At 36.4% G+C, this 25,377-nt stretch overlaps 1 protein-coding gene across 1 annotated transcript; it reads left to right on the top strand.

Moving 5' to 3' along the window:
- Window positions 1–7,984: 7,984 nt before the first annotated feature.
- LOC141631543 (uncharacterized) lies at window positions 7,985–10,510 on the top strand. The gene is made up of 5 exons (XM_074444202.1): window positions 7,985–8,275; window positions 8,357–8,665; window positions 9,159–9,821; window positions 9,956–10,009; window positions 10,166–10,510. The coding sequence occupies exons 1-5, from the start codon at window positions 7,985–7,987 to the stop codon at window positions 10,508–10,510; spliced, it is 1,662 nt and encodes a 553-aa protein (XP_074300303.1).
- The last annotated feature ends 14,867 nt before the right edge of the window (window positions 10,511–25,377 follow it).

Here is a 25,377-nt window from a genome sequence, read left to right as displayed (position 1 = left end):
AGCATGAACAATGCATAACACGATTCAAACCATGGAAAGATCGAGCCAAAACTGGGTTTTAGTCTAAGCCATGGGATCCTTATGTCGCCCCCTAACTCGCACCCCAATGGGCCTCTCAGACTGAAATCCAATCGTGTTTGTGTTCGTCTTTCAGCAACATTTTCCTTTTATTTTTCTTTATTTTCTTTTACGGTTTTTACCATTTTAATTTATTTTTCATGACAAATTTTGACCATTACTGAAATCATGCGTGGTTCCTTATATCATGACGGTTTATTCCGTGACTTGATGATATTATTGGTTAATTATAAATTAATAGTTATTTTAACACCCTTTTCTTTTGCTTAGCATTTTTCCTCTCTTATTCACATTTTCAAGCATTTTAGTCATATTCATAATCATCCTCGGTTCCTTATACCACGCCGGCGGTTTAATCCCGAGTACGGTGATATATGTTGACTAATTACAAATAAATGAACTTAACATAATTAGTTCATATCAAACATTTTTCTTTCACTTTTCTTTCATTTTATTTTCATCTTTATCTTGACCAAATCATCCTTGGTTAACATATATGTCGTGTCGATTTAATTTGAGCACAATGATGAAACGTTAAGCATACACATTTTACACTTTCATTTGTAAACTTTACTTTTTAAACTTGCAAATCCGACATCGAATATTACTAATACAATAGTAATTATTCCGAGTCACGCAAAAGATATTCACAAATATTTAACGTAAAAGTTGTTATTTTACAATCTTCTAAGCAACCAGGAGACGCCCCTTGGGTCGCCTCATGGCTCGCACCCCAAGAGGCCATCTATTTTCACATTTCAAAACCTGGGCAGAGCCCTTTGCATCGCTCTACGGCTCTCGCCCCTATGGGGCTGCCTAGCACAGTTCTGCTTCGTTTCAGCACCTATCTAGGACGATCTTGACATCGGTTAACCAGGATACATGACAGATCAGATTGACAAGTTTACATCACATTTTACAGTTTATCATTTAAACACACTTATTTTTCAAATAAATGGATTGTGTTAAGCGCCATAACCTAACTCGGTAAATGGATGTTTAATTTTCGTTTTTGCATGAAAATCAATTTAAATCCAACTTGACATCAATTACTTGATACTTGGATAAATAAATCGACTTAGCTAATTCTCACATGTTAGGTTAAACTAATGGATGCTCATTACAGGCCGCTAACGCGGGCGGGATTGGGTGTCTGATTAAAGGGCTTTCCAATACGTACCCTCACCCCTTACTCAGAACTTTTGGATAGTGGATGGCCTTATCCATGGCAACGAGAATCATTTAGAGATAGGATGCTAAAGGGAGACGAGTCCTTACCTTTAGTACCTATGTCAAGCACCGCTTTTTGCTTCGTTTGACTGAGGTACAAAGTGGATTCAAATAGTTTCCAAGCATCCTATAATTGCTTGGTGGCGACTCTAAACATCTCTTCATCATTTCGAGACCTTCCTCGATTCGAAACTGACCGATCTAATGCGATCCGATCGAAAACATTTCTACGTCACCAACCGTGGCTTTCTAGACCACTGCGATGTCAACGGACCGGCGCGCATGTGGCTCATATCCACAGATTGGCGACTCCGCTTGGGAGGACTAGGACACTTATGTCTTTGTGATCCCTAGATGGTGAAACTCGAACGACGTCGTGCTTAAAGTGCATTAATTGATATTACGGTCATAAGTCGGGTTCTTTGTCCGGCCCCATAACCTAACCTTTATCGACCAATTGGCTCGTCTCGTCGACATGAGTTTTCTCATCCCCGCGGTTCGAATCCCGATTGCATCAAGCATACCGTAGACGTTACACTCTTTTGTTTCATCAAGGAGCTTTCACTTCCTACGTGAACGGGACTAGGGCGCCGTCATTACACATTTTGTTTGGATTGGCGTCCCTCTCGAAGATTGGGGATAGATCGCTTGGTGTGTAATCACCCTTATCAAACCAAAACCCGCGTCAGCATTATGCATAATATAGTGAACTGCGAGTGCGTATGTGCTACGTGATCATAAGTCCTTCCATGTCATTTTCAAAACTAACAAAAACACCTTTTTACGCCGTTATAATGGTCATATTAAACCTTGGTCTTTTGCCGACCGTTACAAAAAAAACTCAGTTTTCAAACCAAATAAAAACACCGTTTTTCGCGTCGTCGTAATGACGAATTCCATCCCCGCAAATTTTCAAATTTTTAAACTCCATGTTCGAAAACAAAACACCGCTTTCTAAACCGTCGTAATGACGATTTCAATTCCTGTAATTTTCCCAATTTTCAAATCCCGTATTCGAAAACGAATTTGACCTTTTTTATAAGCCACCGTGATGTTGATTTCAATTTCCACAGTTTTTCGAATTTCGGATCCCGCTTTTGAAAACAAATTTCTCCGTTTTCAAAATTTCAAATCTTTGAAAATGAATTTAACCGTTTTTAAATTTTCAACCCAATTTCAAGTCTTTGAAATCGAATTTAACTGTTTTCAATTTTTTAATCCCAATTTCAAACCTGTTGAAAACAAATTTAACCGTTTTCAAATTTTCAATCCCAATTTCAAATCTATTGTTAACAAATTTAACCATTTTAAAATTTTCAATCCAATTTCAAATCGTTGAAAAGGAATTTAACCGTTTTCGAATTTTCAATCCAATTTCAAATCTTTGAAAAGTAATTTAAAAGTTTTCAAATTTTCAATCCCAATTTCAAATCTGTTGAAAACAAATTTAACCGTTTTCGAATTTTCAATCCAAAATTCAATCTTTTATAAACAAATTTGCAACCTAATTTGAAGATCTTTTGAAAACAAATTTAACCATTTTCAAGGCCATCATGATGCTGATTTCAACTATCCAAATTTTCAATGCTCGATTTTCAAACCCGCTATTTTGAATTTCGAAAACCGTCTTTAAAAATGAAGCACCGTTCTCTAAGCCGTAGCAACTCGAATTATTTCAAACCTGTCTTTTGAAAATAAACTTAACCTTTTTCGAAAGACGAACCCAACAACTTTTCCGACATTAACAAACCCGTTTTTGAAAATTTCTATTTTCGAAAATCCTCTTTTAATAATAACATCGTACATGTCAATCCACCTTTCTGATTCAACCTCGAGTCGAATCGAGTCGAGTCGAGTTCAAGTCAAAGTTGCCTGGATAACATCGGGCCCCCGCCGAAGCTAGTACTTACCTTCGAGTCTAAGTCGCGTCGCCTAATTGTTGAGACATCTTTAATGGCGTTAATATAGTCAAAACCTGTTGGGTCTTAAACCCGCCTTTCTCATATGTTATAGGTCAAAGTTCAAATTTTTATACGTGTCTCGTCCAACAGCGTCACGTCATCAATACACCTCCAAATCACGTATGAAGTCATTCGTCTAAGCATCATCTTCCCTAAGTCGACACTCGGTCTAAATTCAAAACCATGCACCACGAGTTGAAACACGAGAAGTCATTCACGATTTGTCATGAACTCATAATCTTGTCACACTGTGTTATCCGTAATGACATATTGTGGACGTGGTCATCTACGCGCTGATCCGCGGACGTGTAGCGGCCCAATAGCCACGTTTGGAGGCGTAGAAATGCTCTCAACCGGATCGCTTTAGACCAGTCGGTTTCGTCTTGAAGAAGGTCTCGAAACGATGCAGAGATGTTCGGAGTCGCCACCAAGCAATTATGAGATGCTTGGAAACCGTTCGAATCCACTTATACCTCGGTCAAACGAAGCACAAAGCAGTGCTTGACATAGGTACTAAAGATAATGACTCATCCCTCTTTTAGCATCCTATCGCTAGAATGACTCTCGTGCGCTTTGGATAAGGCCATCCATTATCCAAAGGTTCTGAGTAAGAGGTGAGAGTATTTATTAGGAAGCTCTTTAATCGAACACCCTATCCCGCCCGTGGTAGTGGCCTCTACTGATCGATCTTGGTAGGTTAAGTGCAAAAGTTTATAAAACGGGTTTAATACATGAATGCGCATCCACAAGTTTAAACCTAACGTGTGAGATTTGCTATGTCAGTTGTTTATCCAAATAACAAGTAATTGATGTCGAATTGGATTTAAAAGTTGATTTGGATGCAAAGACGCAAATTAAACATCCATTTATCAAGTTAGGTTTTCGATGCTTAACAGGATCCATTTGTTTGAAAAAGGTGCTTGAAAAATATAAAATATAAAATATGAACTCGTCAATCTGATTAGCCATGTATCTGGGTAAATCGAAATCAAGATCGTCCAAGAAAAGTGCTGGAAATGAACTAGAAGCACTGCCATGTAGCCTTTTAAGGCGCGAGCCTATGGGCGATGCAAAGGGGCTTCCCCTGGTTTTGAGCAAAATGAGGAACAGAAGGGCATTGGGGCGCATATCAGACAGCAGCAGACACGGCTGTCGCAATCTATCAAAAATAAACCTAACCGGCCTAAACTTATGCAGTAGAGGTAAGCAGGGTATCGTATCCACAGGGAGGCGATCACTATCTACTTGTTATTTAGTCTGTCTACGGTCACAAAATGGGGGGTTTTGATTGAGTTGTTTTAACTAAACTAATGAACTGAATTAAAAGCAATAAAAGAAATAACAAACAAAAATAGCAAGGATGAGATAGAGATTGATCAAATAAAGAGAAAGATGCCAGGATTTCGGTTCACCATGATATTACGCAAATCAGCTAAAGGTAAGGTCAGTCGGTCTGATGTGAGAAGGGTAGTGGAAAGGTCCTTCCGGTCCGCTATCCGCCCTAGATTCCTCCTAAATAGCTTCCGCTCTGATTAGGGTAGTCTATTGTTCATAACAGGTCTGTTCATTCCAATCTTGAGATCTAGGTTTGAATTTAACCGGGTTGATTAGATTAGTTGCGTGCACTCAACCAAGTAATTACTGTTATATTGCTATAAAGCAATTCTCACATTAAAAACCTCCTAAACTAATTATCGTTTCATTGTTTTACTATCATGGCTCCCCTGATCCCAGTATTAAGGAATTTAGCTACTCATGACAACGATAAAACTAATAACGATAGATAAAGTAATAGTAAACATAGTATAAAGATGATTAAATAGAAATTTAATAAACTAAATATAAATTCTAATAACTAACAGCAATTAAAGGACAAGAAATTAAGTGTTGCAAAGGGAATTAAATTGAGTAGGAAGAAAGTAAGGAGATTACACAAATCGAAGATCCGAGAAAAACAATGTCGAACGGAAGTAAATGAAACTAATGAATGCTTAAGTTCTGAAGTTAATGAATAATAACTGAATGAATAAACCTATTTAAGTATCTCCTATTTATAGGAAAGATAATTATTAACCTAATACGATAACTTAAGATATTATGTAAAGAAGTTCACGCAATAAAAACTTGCGTCAGATCTCAAAGTGTTCGATCGAGCACTTTCAAACTCCTCGATCGATCATCTTCCAGCCAAAACCTCTCGATCGAGTATAAAAACTACTCGATCGAGGAACACCAAAAAGCCACTTCTCAATGAACATAGCAGGAGTTCGATCGAGGACTTCTTACCATCACAAAGGTCTAGATCGAGCAACTAAGCCAGCAAAAGCTCTCGATCGAAGGGTCTACCACTGAACCAGCCATAGGACGTTGATTTAGCTTCCTAGACGACTTCACGCATCCCAAGGTAGAGGCACACTTGCTCCAATTCCTTCCATCTCCTAAATCCAAGCTAAAGGGATAGTAAAATGCTCAATTCTGCTCCTTCCGGGTCCATTCCTGCAATTAAAGCCAAACGAAACAAAGTAGACTATTTGGGGCATTTCGTAGCCTAAAACTACGGGAATCGCATATAAATGCGTGCAAATAAGGCTTAAAAAGACTATATAGTGAGAAATATGTATCCTTCGAGCTTCCCTGCAATGGCGAAAAGTAGGAATGCAACGTCCCCTAGTAATACTCCTAATAGATCAAAAAATAATAATAATTCATCAATTATTAATACAAATAAATCAAAAAATAGTAGTATTACGTTACATAATAAAGAATTAAGTGAAATTGGAAGGAATGTGAGTGAAGGTGAGAGCTCTAAGGCTGCTGAATTGCACTCTTTCAATCATACTAAGGAGCTGAATGTTATTTCGGAGGACAAATCAACGGATGATGAAGAATGGCAAGAAGTTGGTCGTCGTCGTAATCGATTGCCTACTCCTGCAGCTGGTAAGCCTCCGATATTACAACTATCTGTTGATGATGTTAAGAGTGAGTTGGAATTCTGGTCTATATCGATTTTCTGCTATGTTCTGGGAGCAAATCCAGCTAGTTCTGTATTAGAAGGGTTTGTTAGAAGGATTTAGAAGAATTTATCGGTTGTTAAGGTTGCTTTTCAACCAAATAGTGTATATTTGATTCGGTTTAAGACTGGTGACGATAAGCTTAAAGCATTACAGTCAGACCTATTTTCTTTGACAGTAAACCTTTTATTATTAAGGATTGGGTCCCTGACTCCAAACTGGAGAAAGCAAAACCTAAAACAGTACCTATATGGATTAGGTTTTACAATCTTAACTTCAAGTATTGGGAGCTTGCTTTAGCCAAACTAACAGGCTTGGTTGGAACCCCTATCCAATGTGACCGTGCTACTCAGGAGAAGGAGTTCCTGGAGTATGCTAGGTACATGGTGGAAGTACAGGTTGGACAACCTCTCCCTGATTCTATTGAATTTCTAGATGAACATGGAATATTAAGGACTCAACTAGTTCACTATGAATGGAAACCTCTTGTGTGTGCTACGTGCAATGGACTTGGTCATGAAACTAATAGTTGCAAGAAGAAGCCAGCAAAATCAATCCCAAAAACAGTTCACATGGTCTGGAAACCAAAGATTGTGGCTCCTGTGGTGGTACGACCACCTGTTCAGAGGGCAGCTGCAGATACCCTGCCAGTGTTGAATCCTGCATCTGTGGTAACTCCTATGCCATATCAGGGCTCAATGCTTAATTCAGTTTCACCAGCTGGGTTCATCAATAAGTTTGCTAAGAGAGGAGATGGTGGTGTTCAGATTGGGCCTTCTTTTATGGATGTTCTCAACAATTCCATTAGGAGAAATCTCTTGAACAGTATTGGAAAGGGGAAGGCCTCATTACATTCTCATGGTTAGTGTTGGTTTTTAGAATGTTAGAGGTATTAATAAAAGGAATAAACAAAGAGATGTGAGAAGACTCCTGCATGTGAATAATGTGGGTTTTTTTGGTCTTGTAGAGACTAGAGTTAAAAGGAAAAATTTGAATAAAGTTCAAGATGGGTTAGGATCTTAATAGAAGTTTGAAGTGAATAATGATATTATAGATGGTGGTAGAATTTGGTTCTTGTGGAATCCATCTCTTTTCAATGTGAGTGTGATCAGAAAAGAGTTGCAAGTTATGCATTTGAGCGTCATATACCTGCAGACTGGGTTTTGTTGGACCTGCTCTATGGTGTATGGCTGCAATAAAGATACTGATAGAAGAAGCTTATGGTCTTCCCTCACTAACTTGGCATCAGGCATTAGTGGGCCTTGGTTAGTGATGGGAGATTTCAATAATGTTCTTTATGCTGATGAGAGGATAGGGACTAAGGTAACTGATGCTGAAACTAAGGACTTCCAAGAGTGTGTTGATCATTGTGGTTTATATGATCTGGTGGTCAATGGGGCTTATTTCACTTGGAAAAATAAACAAGAGGGAGATGCAAGGGTCTACAGCAGAATTGATAGGGTAATGGCAAATGATCATTGGATTTTGAATGGACCTACTGGTACTGTTACTTTTCTACCAGAAGGGTTGTTTGATCATAGACCTAGTGTTCTCAGTCTTTGGGAGGGTGGTGGCAGACATAAGACTTCATTCAAATATTTCTCCATGTGGAGCAAAGATGGTCATTTTAGTGATATTGTGAAGGATGTTTGGACCAAACAGATTAGAGGTTGTCTCATGTTTTAGGTAGCTAGAAATTTAGAAATGCTTAAAGGCCCTCTAAAGAAGCTGAATAGAGAAGGGTTTGGTGATATTTTGAACACTGCAGAGGTTGCAAGAATGGTCCTAGAAGAGAAGCAAGCTCAACTCCATTTAGATCCTCAAAATCTTATACTTCAAATTGAAGAAAGAGTTGCTGCTCAATCTTTTAAGGAGTTACAGGAAGCTAAGCACTCTTTTCTAGGCCAGAAAGCTAAGATCAACTGGATGCAATGCAATGATGAAAATACACATTATTTTCACAGTTCTATTAAAACTCGTAGAGCTCAAAAGAAGGTGCTTAGTATAATGGATATGAATGGTTTTCTATGTTCTGACAAATCAACCATAGAATAATCTTTTATTGATTACTATCAGAGGCTTTTAGGCAGTTCTGAGAGAGTGACCAGAGTTAATCTTGGAGTTGTTAGGAGGGCAAATAGTGTTTCTGATATACAGGCCTCTGCTATGGCTATTCCTGTTATTGCAGCTGAGGTTAGGTCTGCTTTATTCTCTGTCCCTAATGAGAAGGCTCCTGGTCCTGATGTCTTCTCGTCCATTTTCTTCAAGGATGCATATGATATCATTGGAGAGGATGTGGTTAGGGCTGTCATGAAGTTTTTCACTAATGGTCAACTGTTGCATCAAATTAATGCCACTGTGCTTACTCTCATTCCCAAGAAAGAGGTACATGTTTCAGTTATGGACTTCAGGCCCATAGCTTGTTGTAATGTTTTGTACAAGTACGTTTCCAAAGTCATCTGTGGCAGATTGAATGCAGTGCTTGCTTATATTATAAGCATGAATCAAAGTGCATTCCTATAGAATAGGAATATTGTGGATAATATCCTCATTTGTCAAGATCTAGTGAGATTGTACAACAGGAAATCATGCTCTCCTAGGGTGATGATGAAGATTGACTTGAGGAAGGCATATGATTCCATTTGAATGGGACTTTGTGGAGGATATGTTATATGCACTTAATTTTCCTAGTAAAATTATTTGGTGGATAATACAATGTGTTTTAACGCCTGCTTACACTCTCTTTCTTAATGGAAGCCAGTTTGGTTACTTTAAAGGAAGGAGAGGTTTGAGACAGGGGGATCCAATTTCCCCACTCCTGTTTACCTTGTGTTTGGAGAATTTCACCAGAATACTTAATGTTGTTACTATAACCCAGGGTTTTAGGTTTCACCCCATGTGCAAAGCTCTGAATTTGTGTCACATGTCCTTTGCTGATGATCTCCTCATTTTCTGTAGAGGAGATCCAGCATCTGTTACAGTGATAATGAGAGCTATGATAACGTTTTCTGAAGCTTCAGGCTTGCATATCAACAAAGACAAATCTGACATTTATATGAATGGTGTAGCTGCAACTAATGAACAAGCAATTCCTAGCATCTCTGGGTTCAAAAAGGGATATCTTCCTTTCAAGTACCTGGGGATCACTATTTCTTACAAGAGAATTTCAAATGTGGAATGTAGCCTCCTGGTTGATAAATTGGTAGCTAGAATCAGAGGTTGGGGGGGGGGGGAACATTTGAGCTATGCTGGGAGATTGTTGCTGGTCAAAGCTGTCCTGACTGAAATTAACAGTTACTGGCCGAGAATATTCCTTCTACCTAAAGCTATCATTCATAAGGTAGAGAGTATTTGTAGAGCATATCTATGGTCTGGGACAGAGGAGCACCATAAGGCACCTGCAGTGTCTTGGGATAAGTGTTATTTACCAAAGAGTCATGGAGGGCTTGGGATCTTGAACTGCTACAACTGCAACATTTCCACTCTTGGGAAATACATCTGGTGGGTAGCTAATAAGAAAGATTGCTTATGGGCCAGATGGGTGCATCATCTTTATATAAAGCAGCATGACTGGTGGCTCTACTCTCCTACAATAAATTCTAGTTGGACGTGGAGGAAATTGTGCAAAGTTAAGGCTCTTCTGAAGCAGGCTTTGTGCATCATAACTGGTTGCAGGCTCTATATTCAACTAATGTTGTTTATAAGTGGCTGTCTGGGGATCATTTGAAGGTTACTTGGCAACCTTATGTCTGGAATAGACTTAACTTACCTAGAGTGAATTTCATCAACAGGCTTTTCATTCAAAGTAGGTTATTTACTAAGGATAGATTGGCCAAGTTTGGTGTTATAATAGATGGGGTGTGTTATCTGTGTGGAATTATGCAGGAAACGTCCTTACACCTCTTTTTTGAGTGCCCTTTCAGCAAGAGGTGTCTACATTTGGTGCAACAGTGGCTTGGCTTTTGTTGGACTAATGATGTTATTGCTCGAAGTTTAACGTGGAGAGGTAGATCCTTATTGCGCAAGAAGATTAAATTAGCTGCACTTGCTAGTCTTGTCTACTTCATATGGGAAGGGCGGAACAAGTGCAGAGTGGAGGCATGGGTACCCCATCTAGAGCACATCAAGAAGAGGATGCATGATGTTCTAAGTGGAAGAATCACTAGTCTGCGTATGGAGAAAGTTCACAGTAGGGATATGAATTGGGTTAAGGAGATTGGTTTGAGATAGTCTAATGTATTGTCCTTGAGATTGTACTTTGTGTATGAGCTACTTTGCAAATCTTAATGAGAATATTCACATTCCACAAAAAAAAAAGACTATATAAAATGCACGCATCAGCAGCCCAAATGAGCCTTCTGGGCTTGCAAAAGGTTGTTAAAATCGTTTAAAAGGTTGTTAAAACCGCTTTTGTAGAAAAGGTCGTTAAGACCGCTTTTGTGTTAAAGTGTAGAACATGACTCGAAATATTCATCATCATGTTGATGACATTCATTGTCGGGTTTCGATTTCCAAGCTTGACATAAATAGTTTTTTCAATAAAAAGTGTAAAATATGTATGCTTGACCGTTTCATCACCGTACTCGAAATAAATCGACATGGCACTTATGTTAGCCAAGGATGACATGCAATATGGTCAAGATAAAGAGAAAATGAAATTTAAATAAAATGAAGGGTGTTTGATATGAACTAATTATATTAAGTTCATTGCTTTGTAATTAGTCGATATTTATCATCGTACTCAGGATTAAACCGACATGGTATGTGTGAGCCAAGGATTATTATGAATACGACTAAAATGCTTGCAAATATGAATAAATGAAAAATGCAAGAAATAGGAGTTAAAAATGTTCAAATCTCTGTAAATTTGTTATTAACCAACAATATCATCATTACACGGGATAAAACCGTCATGGTATAAATAACCAAGGATGATTTCGATAATGGTCAAAAATATTTATCATGAAAATGATTTGAAATGGTAAAAACCGTTAAGAAAAGAGTAAAGTAAAACGTTGAAATGTAAAGGAATAATGAACTCAAACACGTTGATTTATGACCTTAGAAGCCATATGAGGCGCGAGCCCCTAGGCGAGGCAATAGGCCTTTGTCTCTGGCCAAACCTCGGTTTTGGCTCGATATTTTCAAGTTTTGAATTGTGTTATGCATGTTTATGATATTAAATTCATGAAAACAGTAAAGAGAACATGAAATAAGAGGATTAATTACATCCTCATACTTATATGCTCGGTTGCTTGACGAGAAATCGACAAAGTGTAAAACTTGTGAGTCGGAAAGCTCGATTTGAAAACCCATTTTGTAAATACGGAGTGTTGCTTTGCTTTAGTGCATGTGTAGTTGTTCGAAGTGGTAAGTCAAGTGTTTTTAATGCACGATGACAGTTCCAAACAATGTGTAAGGCTCGTGTTTTCAATCGGTAGGTCGAAAACACGCGTCGGTTTTTGACTTTAGAAGTCGATGTCTAGAATTTTAAGGGAGAAAGAAAGGGCAGATTCTCGCGTGGTTGTAAATGGTGGTGCTTGAGGGGTATTTATAGAGGAATATATGGTGTTGTACATTTTGGGTGACTTGGCTATACAGGCCACCCTTTGAGGCGCGAGTATGTGGGCGACACAAGGGGATGTCTTGTCCCTTTCGCAAATTTGGAACTTGTGGTTTGTTCTATCCTAGGTTTTGTTGGATATGTTTTGTGGTTATTTTATTTGCACCGTGTACAATAAGAAGTAGGTGATATTTGGGGGGGTGTTTGTTGTCTTTGACTCGGGTTTGACTAGTGTTTGAGTCGGGATTTGAATTTTGAGTCGGTTTTTTGTTCGGTGTTGGTTTAGATTCTAATTAGTATCATTGCGACCTCGTCGTCGTGCATAAAATAGTCCATGTATTTTTGAAATGTTTAACATGTTTTTCATTTTCGAAAATGTTTTTTGTGCTTTACGGCACATAGTTATACAAATCGTCGATCAAACGCAGCGATTTCTGAAACATGTTGTAGTCCGATAACCATCGCGTGTTTGTTGGGGATTCCACAAATACCGGGTATCTAAAGAGCCCCCACCTCGACTGAGGCTTAGACAAGGCGAAATTTAATGTATAGCCCCTAGGTCAATCGAAGATACAACCTGAAGACGAAAACGACGTGGAGAAGACTCAAAGGGATTTGAGCCAAGGACCTGCCATCGAGAAGGGCGACGTCGAGGCAACTTGGGGACTCGAGTCAAGGACCTGCTGTCGGGAACAGCTAAGTGTCTGTCGACTGCGGTGCGGGTTGTTTAAAGTCCGTTAGACTACGTATAAAGGCTCGTCAGCCATAGGAAGGAGTCATACCTGAGGCATCTTCGGGATTTGTCCTTGATTTGTTCTTGCTCATGCGTAGAGGCTCGCCAGCGATTGATGGTCGAGTGATCTACTGCGGGAAATGGCTTGAATCATCGAGCCTATTTGAAGAGGTTGTTGTTGTCGGTGCCTGGAGACTCGCCAACCATAGATGGCCGAGTGATCGACAGCGGGAAATGGCTAGAATCATCGATTCTATTTCAAGAGGTTGTCTGTCCAACCGGCCGATTGGGGAGCGACGTTGGCGACGCAGGGGAGGAAGGTGCTAGATTTAACTTTGCTTGACGGCCGATTGTGTAATACCCCGTAATTTGTTAAGTATTTATAAGAATAAATTATGTAATTCAAATAATTAATTAAATGGCATTTATAATTAATAGTTGTGAATAAGACGGAATGATATAATAAAATAATAAATAATAGAATAATGAGTCAGGATGGCAATTGAATAATAATAATATACGATAATTCATATAATAATAATAATAAATGATAATTATGTTATAATAATTATAATAATATTTATAATTATAATAATAATGTTATACATATGGTAATTAGTAATTTCCTAATGGTTTCCTAAAGACGACCTTTTTACTAATATAAAAGCAAGGCATAACCTACATAATACATTTTATTCACATATTTTACACATAAAGGGGGAGCTAGGGAATAAATAAGGAAGAACTTAGGTTTATTTATCGTCTCAATGTAAGTTTATAACCGTCTCAAAGTATATTCGTCAAATAATGTTTATAACTCGCGTGTTTGGCCACCTTTGGACTTGCTTTGACCATGACGCTGGCCGTGGACCACTAAGGCGTGGCCGGACCCACATTGGACCATCGTTGACCGGCGGGAAGGGGTAGTTTCACCGGTGTTTGTTAGACTTGTTGTTGTTATTGCAACCATACATAAGACTCGATTTTTGACCCTACTTCGACTGAGTTGGACCTGACCTGGGTTAGGGTTGGTATCAGGAGAGGAGTCGACCGTGCTGGGTGGTAGTGGGTGACCAAGGGTGGCTTTTAGTGAGGTGGTTGTCGGAATTACGAGATAGGGCATGTTATTGTCTAAACACGATGGAACCGGAACCTTTATTCGTGACGTGTCTTGACCTGGGTATGGTGGGGATGGAAGCTGGTGGTGTAGTAGACCTCAAGGGTGGCGTCGTGGTGGCCGTAGGTTGTGGTTTGTGGTGGTGGTGGTCGAAAAACCGCAAAATAGGGGAGTTGTTGTTGCTGTTGTCAGTCTAGGGTGGCTATTGTGGTGGCGTATCTGAGTCAAGGGGATGTGGGACCACTCCTGGAACCACCGTTGGTCAGTGGTGGTGACGGTGGTGGCCAGAGGTGGTGTGGGGTTAGTGTTGTTATTGGTTGTGTCGGATTTTAGGGTTGCGTTTAGGGCGTGATGGTATGGCGAATTAGGGGTGGTTTGGCTGGTGTTTGTTGGTTATCGGGGTGCGTCGGGATACAGGCTAGTGGTAGCTGGGTTGGGTGGTGTTGATGGTGGTTGATGGTGTCAGATATAGGCGGGTTTAGGAAGGGTAGTGAACACGGTTTTCAAACCGTGAATGTGGGTTTATGTGGGTTGTTTTATACGGGTTTTACTTGTGTGTTTTGGGAGTTTTTATTAAGACGAGTTTTACATAACAACTAGTTTTAAACCCGTGCAGAAAATGCATGGGTCGTTATTAATAACATGCATTATTAATAAAGAAATCTTAAAACAAACAACAATGTGAATATATCGAAACAAAATATAAGTATAGTTTTAATAAAATCAATTTTAAATTCAAGATCAATTAAAAAATCGATTAAAGGTGAATATATTTAGTGAATATAATATGAGTTAATACATTTAAGCCAATATAAAGACCAAAGAAAAATCTTATATGGACTGAATAAATTAACTATATATTATCTCGGCCTGTTAAAATAAATGTACATTTATAAATTATACTAACAATAGTGAGAGCAACAATCCTAATCTGCTCAAACTGCAATTGGGCCGATATTTTCACTGCTTTAAAAAGCTCATACAACTATAATATGAGTCTGAAACTACTACTTTTTCTGTCATGTTCATTTGTTATTTTTTTTTCATTCTAAGTATATTATTCATTTATTATCTATTTACGTAAATTTTTATGAAATGACAAACATGCCCCTTTCACAAATTATAAAATGAAACGGTCTAAGACAGTGAGACGGTCCATTTTATGAAGAAAATTATTTATTTAATACTAACAAATAATTTGCATTTTTATTTTAGGTAATAAAACTGTCTTACCAAGTAAAAATTATTTATTACTTCATACTCCGTAATGTATTACTTACGCCTTTAAATTTTGATTTTAACATATAAACCCCACTCAAAAGATAAAAGCTAAACTAATTATATAATCCGTATGAGAATAAAAATTATTATGTTAAATAATTAAACACACCCTTCTCACTCATTCTACCTCTTATCTGAAAATTCCATGCCTCTCTAACCCTATGTTCATCACAAATTACGCCGCATTCAATCTCCTTCCCCCTTTGATCTAAATCATCCTTTCCGGTTCATCATCATCTTTTTTTTTTATCCTCTCTAAAAACATTCATCTTTCTGATCTTCTTTTCACTAACCCGACTCACCCTCACTCACCATCACCTTAATCTCTCATCAGTGGCGGATCTTGAACAAATTTTCAAGGGGGGCCAAGTCAATTTTAAGCTAAACTCAATTTTTTTTTTAATATGCTTCAAAAGAATATTGGTAGATTTTCCGTATTAAACAAGTCATTTTTTCATCCAATGGTCTATATGGTCAATATTTCAGTAACTATTGAACACAAATATTTCAATTAGTGACCTTTTCTATAGTAATAATAGACATTTGATGGCTATAGAAACCCTTTTAATCAACCCAATTGAATGTCATTTCGTAAGACACTAAATATCAATAGTTTTCAAAAGAAATATACTTAAATAAATATAATAGCTCTAAAATGCACAAATAGGATTATATATCCAGTTGTATCATAAGTATTGTACAACCAAGGTATAAGAATCTGAACTTATATGTATTCTTTCTGAGCTAATCAAAGTTTATGTTTTTAATGTGTAAATGGATGAGCTCAATACTTTCTAATAAATTTCATATTCTTTAACTTAAAACCCAAATACTTTATTACAAAGCTCAGATTCTACACCGTATAACATATATAAGTGGTTGTATAGTCCATGAATTGCTCTAAAATGTGTTAGAGTATAATCAAGGCAACTATTATATTATACAGAAAAGCAACAACTATTAATTTTAAAAACTTGGAATAAAAAAATAGAGTATATACTTAATATTTCAATTGTTACATGATTATGGGTAAAAAAATTATTCAACATTTTCTTCCTCACAATCTATGCTAATAAAGAGTAAGAAAACACATTAACGGTGTTTCTTTATCTTAACAAACCATTTTATATTATTAGTGATTATTTTACTACTCATTCCGTCTCAATCAATAATTTACATTTGCTTTATTTTTCCCTCACAAAATAAAATAAATGTAAACTATTCACTAGATAAAGTGACTACTATTTTTATGTTTGTTGATTATTAAAGACCAAATTTAAATGAGGGCTAAAAGAAAATATAGAAATTTAAACATAAAAACAAAATACAAGAAAAAACGCTGAACACTTGCCACATATTAATGGTTTTAAATTTTTAATACCAAGATAATCCACCTAATGGAAAAAAGAAAAGAAAAACAAAAACAAAAGCAAAAAGTGATAACACATTTCTTAGTGGGCCTACTTCTTTCAATTTTTAACAGCGCATTCTATTACTTTGTAGTATGTTACGAGCAATTGATTTTGGGCCACACTACCCATTACTCCTCGTTTTCTTGCGGAGCTCAATAGCCAGCAGGGGCCAGCCCTTATTTTGGGCCAATGTCAGGGTGGGCCTGGCCCCGGCCCACTGATACCGAGATCCGCCGCTGTTTCTCATTCTCTCTCCATCTTAATAGCCAAAGAATAAGAAATCAACCTCTGATTTACCGCTCATCAATAATTTACATCATTGTACATATATTTTAATGTCAATACTGAGTTAATTGAAGAGTATAAGTTGAGGGAGTTCATGTAAGTATGATCCAAAACTTTTATCTAGGTTCTTTTATTCGTAAGATCTATTTCAAAATGGATATTTTTTTTATTTTAAAAATTCATGTCAAGTGTATATTCGAGTGATCTATTTCAAGTGTATATTTTTTCGATTTTTTGTGAAAGTCTTCTGATTTATATCTTTTTAAAGAAATAATTTCCATCTTATTTAACAAACGCTTCTGTATATAATTAAGGTTTTGTTTGATTTTAAAAAAATAATAATTACTCCATATTATCTAATTATTTTGGGTTATCTCTTTTTTACATGCGTGAACAGCAAATATGGATCTACATTTAAATCGTTGAACCGCAACAAAATGTAAAGTAGCCCAACTTTGCATTAGGTACATGTTACTGATAGTGATAGTGTATTGAAGTTCCCATTTTCACTGTGTTTTTTTTGTTAATTTTGTAAGACTTGTACGTGTGCTGTTATTGTATACATGCGAAGTATTAAATTATATGGAATGGCAGCTATCACTTGTGGAAAAGCTACAATTAGCCGTGAAGTTGTATTTTTGGATGTTTATATTATAAAATTGTAATTTGTATTTTCATATTGTTAATGTATTGGTTTGAAGATTTGGTGATGACAAAATTATTAAAGTAAAGTAATATTTCTGGAAAATCAATGTATAATGTAAATTTAAATATTATATGAAAATGCAAATCTTATATATTTTGTATAGTTTGTATTATATTTTGAATCCCTTAGATCATGAGAGAGAAAGTATTGAAGGGAGAGGGTAACTAATTCCTAAGGAGAACGTGGAGTCCCTACATATGGAAATAAAAGTTTATCTTTTTCACTTCCCTACAAAGTAGGAACCAATCAAATGAGCCAAAAAAACCCATCTTTTATACTAGGTAAATTTATACGAGCACATAATTAATATAATTAATTTATAATTAATTGAATTATTTAAATAAAGTAAATAATTAGTAATTGTAAATATTATTATAATTGCTAGGTGACGGACTTGTGGAACGGGTTTATTGAAGAATACTTTTAGTAGATTGCATTAATTGGATTGCACTTGGAGAGTATTTTCTGAAAAGGTAGGATAACGATTCTACTTGACTATTATTTGTGTATCTTGTCATTTAATTGGATGTTGTGGATTGAATTGTTTGGATTATTGGATTATTGCATACTTGCATATTATGATTAAAGGCGGTTGTATTGGTTATTCCTGAGACGGTGTGGTTGATAGCCATTGGTGTCGCTACTGTTGGTTTGATAATCAGTTGGATATCAGGTTTAGCCTAGCAGACATCATGGTAAGAGCCTTCAGGTGATGTGATATAAACTTACTGGCTGAGGTAGATATCATGGTAAGAGCCTTCGGGTGATGTATTATAAACTTACTGGCAGACACCGTTTAGTACCTTCATGGTGGTGTACGTCCCCAGGCTGGTTCTGTAGACCTGTGTCTGGTGTGTCTACTCAACTGGAGGTTGAGGGTTGAATTGTGACTCAACGGGAGATTGTGGGCTGAATTATGAGAACAGTTGATTTGACATTTGTGTTTGAATCTTTATACTATTTATATTGTCTGTCTTGAAATTGTTATCCTACTCAACCGCGAGGTTGACCGTGTATTCGTGAACACCTGTGATGAACCATAAATAGGGAGCAGACTTGCAAGTGCTTAAGAATAGCTGACTTGGGAGCTTATGGGGATGCGTGAGGATTCAGTCAATCTACCTAGAAGTCTAGATCATATAGTTTATTAATCACTTTATTTATTTCCGCTGCGAGTTGTAATTAAATTTATATTGAGTTTTTAGTTGGTTAATTTGTAAAGAACATGTAATCGCTAAATTTTGTCTAAAGTACTTTGGTTTGTTGTACTTTGTTATTCACTACCTTGGGAAATCAAGATGGTAACAATCCTATTTATTTGGGAATGTCTTGCTAAAGGCTCCTTAATAAATGGGGGTGCTACAAAGTGGTATCAGAGAAACACGATCCTCGGGCTTATTCAATGAATTTAATAATGAATATAGGATGTGTCTAATAAAATGAACCCGGGTAGAAACTGTTATGAGCCCTTTTGGCTTAGGATTAGAAACTGACCTCACTCCGAACCCCGATCCTTTTAGTTTTGAACCGGTTACCTTGAGAGATATTGAAGAGTATGGGTAATTTAAAATGAATGTTGTTATTTTCTTAGGAGTCATTGTTGTCTTGGATATGTATTGTTTTCGTTGACGACCGAGGTTACGGGACGTAACCTTGATTTTAAGGAGAGTGGAATGGATGAAATAAGGATTTGATGTTGAATTGTTTTGATCATGATCATGAAAGTAATTATAAATTGATTTTGATTATGTGGTTGGACGTTGTGTGATAGTAGTATCATGTCTAGTGATATGCGGTTATGTGAATCCCAAAACCATGCTATTTACAATATATTATGAAATGATTAAACTTGTGATATGAATACTTTAGAGTAGATGATAGTCATGTGTGAAGTTGATGACTAAGTTGTGTTGATACAAGTATAGGAGGGTGTTAATGAGGGCTTGTTACCTAGTAAAACGGAACCTAGAGCTAAACCTTATTCCGTCAGATTTTTACCCCTAATTGATCTAGTTGCCGTTTGATCTCTGTTTATTGTCTAAGGTCGAAAATTTTATGAGTGATAACCCAGTGAGTTAGATTTCCAATGTCGTTGGTCTCATATCTAAATGTTTTAATGTTTGGGAGAAATAAATATTTTAGTGGACAGTGGTTAGAATGCTCTTGTACAATTATGTTTTCGACAAACAATTTTGTAAAATTTCTCATTTAATATGTCGTTAATATTTTTGCCTAATTCCTACTCCACTGTTTAAAAGATTCATATATGTTTTCAAATTGATAAGCCATGTTGCAAGATAATATTATTACATTTAATAGTGAGTTTGACAAGGTGACCCAAGTTTTTGACATATTGCTGATCAGTTTCAGTTCAGACCAACTAGATTGTAAAAATCTTTATAAACTAGTTGTTCGATATTTGAATTCGATTCTTTTTCTTATGTGTCGAAAACTCCTTATATTTTCTGGAAAGTATAAAAATTCAAAGAAATTTAATGGTTATTTAATGATGATTTTTAAAAGTTACAGCTTGATTTTGAATTTTGAAAACGCGAGTTTTACCAGAGTTTAATATAAATGCTTTATCAATTCTTAACTTATGATAGTTGAGAGATAGGAATAATGATAGGGGGACCAAAGGAGGGGTAAGATAGGATACAGTTGACTACACCATGTTTTAATTGTGGATACAGATTGTGTCATAAGTTAGGCCATCTTTCCACGGGTAGAAAGTTATGTTATCTTGTTTTACTTTTTAGAACAAATGCCTCCAAAGAGATCTACACCTACACCCTCTACCATGTCCCAAGAGGAGATTGACCGTTTGATATCTATGAACGAGGCTTTGTCTGCGGCACTAAAGGCTAAAGGGTCAGTTCAGGATCCAGCAAAGATGAGTGCTAATATCGCAAGGCACAACCCGACGAAGTATGACGGATTAGATGAACCATCTTTACTTGGGGATTGGCATAGGGAGTTTGACAACCTTTCTGAGTTGCTGGGTTGTCCTGTGGAGGTGCAACTAGATCAAGTTGCTTACTATTTGAGGGGAAAAGCAGGTTTGTGGTGGAATCGTAGTAAGGAGGTCATAAGGGAAGCTTGGAAGGAGAGTGATGAACCTTTTATCAGTTGGAAAGGTTTCAAGGAGACTATGAGGGCTGTATTTGTACCAGAACATATTAGGAGTAAGATGAGAGCAGAATTTGATTCTTTCAAGATGACTGAGGAGATGACAGTAGAGACTTATTATAACAGGTTTATGGAATTGTCAGAATATGTAGCTAATGTGAATTTTAGTGATGAGATGTTGGCACTCAGATTTGAAAAGGGATTAACTGTGAACCCCCGCAATAACGGTAAGAAGAATGCGATAATAAAATGCGGAATTTTAGGAAATTTTTGAAACTTTTAAAGTTTAAAGCGCGGGTTCATTAAAATCTAAAACATAAATAAAGAATGCAGAAATAAAGTTAAGTTTATACAAACGTGATAGTTAAAGGTGAGGGAAAATATACCCCTCGAATAACAAAATGATAAATGGTGAGTCTAAGTAATCCTAATAAACCGACTACTAGTCCAAGGTGCTCGCTAGCTCACACGTCTAACCCCACGAATGCATCTTCACAAACCTGTCATTCATGTAAACTTGAAAGCCACAGTCAGTGGGGAGTAACTCAAGGTTCTCCCAGCCACAAATTATCAAAACACAGATACGCAGGAACATATCAGAACATAACAAGTATAACTATTTGATGTAGGCACTGAGAAATAAGAATAACATTCAAAACATGTGTAGTCAACCATAGATAAGGCATATGATACATACATATTAGACAATCCAACCAAAACATCATAAATGATAATACAACTATAAACACGCATGGTCATATGAATAGTATGATACAAGAAGGCTAAGGTGAATAATAGATTAGATTTATATGACACAACACAAGTATCCGGCTCAGAGGCTACCTTTAAAGCATGTCCAAGACACAACACACAAGTATCCGGCTTAGAGGCCATCTTTAAAGCATGTCCAAGACACAACACACAAGTATCTGGCTCAGAGGCTACCTTTAAAGCATGTCCAAGACACAACGCACAAATATCTCGCTCAGAGGCTACCTTTAAAGCATGTCCAAGATACAACACACAAGTATCTGGCTCAGAGACTACCTTTAAAGCATATCCAAGACACAACACACAAGTATCTGAGACGGGATTACTAATGTCACATTCATACTTATGGCTTGCATCTCACCATAAGAACGGATGGAAACATCAATCCCGACGATCATATCGCAACTAGAGGGCTTATAGCTCATCTCTAGTATCCGATATGACCAAGACTCTCACAATTGAACAATACAAGGCATTATCAAGAATACGACCCATCACGAGTAACTATTTATAATAAATATTTCATATTTGTATTATATTAATAAATATTCCACTTCATAATTTAACATGTCGGTTAAATAAAATCTAATAAGCGATAATGAAAGTGAAATTTACGGAATGAAATGGAAACACGCACAAGTGACTCATTTATGAGCCCACTACAAAGCATAGGTTATTTGGCCCAACAATTTAATCATGTGACAAGTCCAACAAAAGAGACATAGCAAATCCAACAAATTACACATGTAAAACCCAAACATGAAGTCATGTGAAGCCCAACAAGTGAAGCATACGAAGCCCTACAATTAAAGCCAAATGAGCCCAACAAATTAAACATGTCAAGCCCAAATAGATACAATAGAATACCATATGACCCCAAAGCATCAAGTATAGAACAAGCCCAATTTTGGATTCATGTAAACCCGTCCCGAGCACCCATATTGGATCCAAAATTAAGACGGAAAAATAATTAAATAACGGAATTCCACAATTATAAATCATGAGAGGGAAATATATAAATGAACGATATTTAACGAATTGCATTATATAAAACACGAAACGGAAATACAAATATTTCAAATAAACTAAACTAGCGCCAAAACAATTCTGTCTTGGCCTATCTGTGAACGAGCTAAATAAACATAAACAATCAAAACGATACAAGCTAAAGCTCGGCCTCCATTGGCTTGGCTCAATCATGCATACCCACAATTAAATCGATCTAATTAGTGTAAGCGGATTAGACTGGCAACTTTAATGCTTTATACAGTAACTGAGAGAAGGTGCAGTAGAAGAATCAAGATAACAATAGAACATTAGAGCAGAACACGATGAAACTAGGGTGAAATCTCAAGAACAACTACGGAAAACGCATTCAAGTATTAAACCTAAGCAAAGGCTCGATACTTATGTACGACAAACATGAACCGCAATTCGTAAAATAGACACATCATACGCTAAAAGCGTGTTTATTACGCAGCAGCGGCCTTAATAGCTTTATGTAACTTATTCTCCAACTCACTCACTCCATTTCCACACTCTTCACCACTACCAACAGCGATCTAAATGGAGAGCGCATAAAAACGGTCCATTTCAAACATCATCTTGAGACGAAAATTAGCATACAAATGAGAAAAAGCATAAAGAATCAAACTTTATCAAACAAGAGGTTATGAAACGGCATATAAGACGAAAATTTTGATATTTTGTCGAGTAACCTATCACCGTTACCTCAAAAGCTCCTTATTCTTCGAATAAATGGTCCACAAGGCACATGTCTTACTCCGGGTCTTCACATCCTTTATCAAAGAGCAAAAAAACGGGATAAAAAAGCTAAAAGACGACACTTTTATAAGACGGCGAAAAACGAAACCACCACAAAAACGAGACTTTCTTACCTACAAAGATGAAGGAGGAAGTAAGGAGGAGAATGGTGGAAGAATTATGGAAAAAGGTTGAGAAATGAGGGAGAAAAACTAGGTTTGATGGTCGGTGTTAATGGCGTTTATTGCTTGAGTTTGTGTACTGTGTCTTTGCTGAGTTGTTCAAAAGAAAATAGGAAGTTGTACGGGGTGGGGAAAAAGAGTGATACCCGGTTGGTGAGTGTGTGAGAGAATATAATAATAATAATAATAATAATAATAATAATAATAATAATAATAATAATAATAATGATGATGATGATAATGGTAATAATGATGATGGTTTGATTGGCCCAAGATTAAACCTAGCCTTGCAAGTAAATTGTGACGGTCTTATAATAGACGGAAAAATGTCTCAAGTCTATATTAACTTAAGACGGAAAACTATTATTATTATTATTGTCGCTATTAATACTATCCGACTAAAATACGTATTTTTATATAAATTAAGCTTTGAAATATTACTTTTATAAAAGAAAATCATGTTTAAAATGAATTAATTAAATTAAATAATATAAAAATATAAAATAAAGTAATTGAACGGTTAAATAAATTATAAATGTCAAAATGAGAAATTCGCGGGTGTTACATTAACAACCACAATCAAGAAGAGGTTGGCAGCTGGTCAGCCAGGTAATATGAATGACGTATACAAGAGAGTAGGGCATGCTGAGAGGATTGCAGACATGTTAAAAGAAGAGAAGAAGGAGAAGGAAGAAAAGAAGGGGAAGAGCGAGAAGAGGAAGGCAGAAATTACAACTGAGAGTGCAGGAGGCAGTAAGACGCAGAATGTGGGTCAATCTCAATCATACTTTTCGATTGGAGGGTGATCTAGTGGAGCTGGTAATGTGAATTATTTCAGGTGTGGGAACCCGGGACATAAGAGGTTTGAGTGTAGGGTAAATTTGGGCAAGCAAGGGGGTGGCAATGAAAATGGAGGTTATGGGAATGAAAACCAAAGGAACTACCAAACTCCAGTACACAGTATATGCAACAATAGAAATGCAGGGCAATAGAGTACCCAGAGGAGCTACAACAATAGGCAAGGCAATGAAGGTGATCAGAAGAATGGTGGGAAGACATTTGGAACAACTAGTACAGTACAAGGGAATGGGGAGAAGGATAACTAGTATTTATTGAGAGCATTGGAGTCTTATCATTTATATAAGTATTTAAGTTTTTAGTAGTTTTAATAAAGTAGTAGTAGTTCCAAAACATCGGGACGAAGTTTATTTTTAGGAGGGTAGAATGTGACAGCTCGTGTTTTGAGTTAATTTTGTGATACATTTTGATAAGTATGATATGGTTTGATAATAATTAAGTGAGTTAATTGTGCTGCAATGATAATGAGTTGAAATGGCATTCAGATGTGTTGATGGTTTCATGAGGCTTTTGTAGCATTTTGGGTGAACTTCGGTACGAAGTTCATTTTAAGGGGGGAAGACTGTAATACCCCTTAATTTGATAAGTATTTATAAGAATAAATAATGTAATTCAAATAATTAATTAAATGGCATTTATAACTAATAATTGTGAATAAGACGGAATGATATAATAAAATAATAAATAATAGAATAATGAGTCGGGATGGCAATTGAATAATAATAATATACGATAATTCATATAATAATAATAAACGATAATTATGTTATAATAATAATAATAATAATAAGAATAATAATAATAATAATAATAATAATAATAATAATAATAATAATAATAATAATAATAATAATAATAATAATAATAATAATAATAATAATAATAATAATAATAATAATAATAATAATAATAATAATGTTATACATATGGTAATTAGTAATTTCCTAATGGTTTCCTAAAGACGACCTTTTTACTAGTATAAAAGCAAGGCATAACCTACATAATAGGTTTTATTCACATATTTTACACATAAAGGGAGAGCTAGGGAATAAAGAAGGAAGAACTTAGCTTTATTTATCGTCTCAAGGTAGTTTATAACCGTCTCAAAGTATATTCATCTTATAATGTTTATAACTCGCGTGTTTGACCACCTTTGGACTTTCTTTGACCGTGAACCTGGCCGTGGACCACAAAGTTATGGCCGGACCCACACTGGACCATCGTTGACCGGCGGGAAGGGTTAGTTTGACCGGAGTTTCTTAGACTTCTTGTTGTTATTGCAACCATAAATAAGAC

The sequence above is a fragment of the Silene latifolia genome, chromosome Y, assembly GCF_048544455.1.
Source record: "Silene latifolia isolate original U9 population chromosome Y, ASM4854445v1, whole genome shotgun sequence".
NCBI lineage: Eukaryota > Viridiplantae > Streptophyta > Magnoliopsida > Caryophyllales > Caryophyllaceae > Silene > Silene latifolia.
The sequence above is the reverse complement of the archived record's forward strand: the minus strand, read 5'-3'. Positions and strand labels throughout refer to the sequence as shown.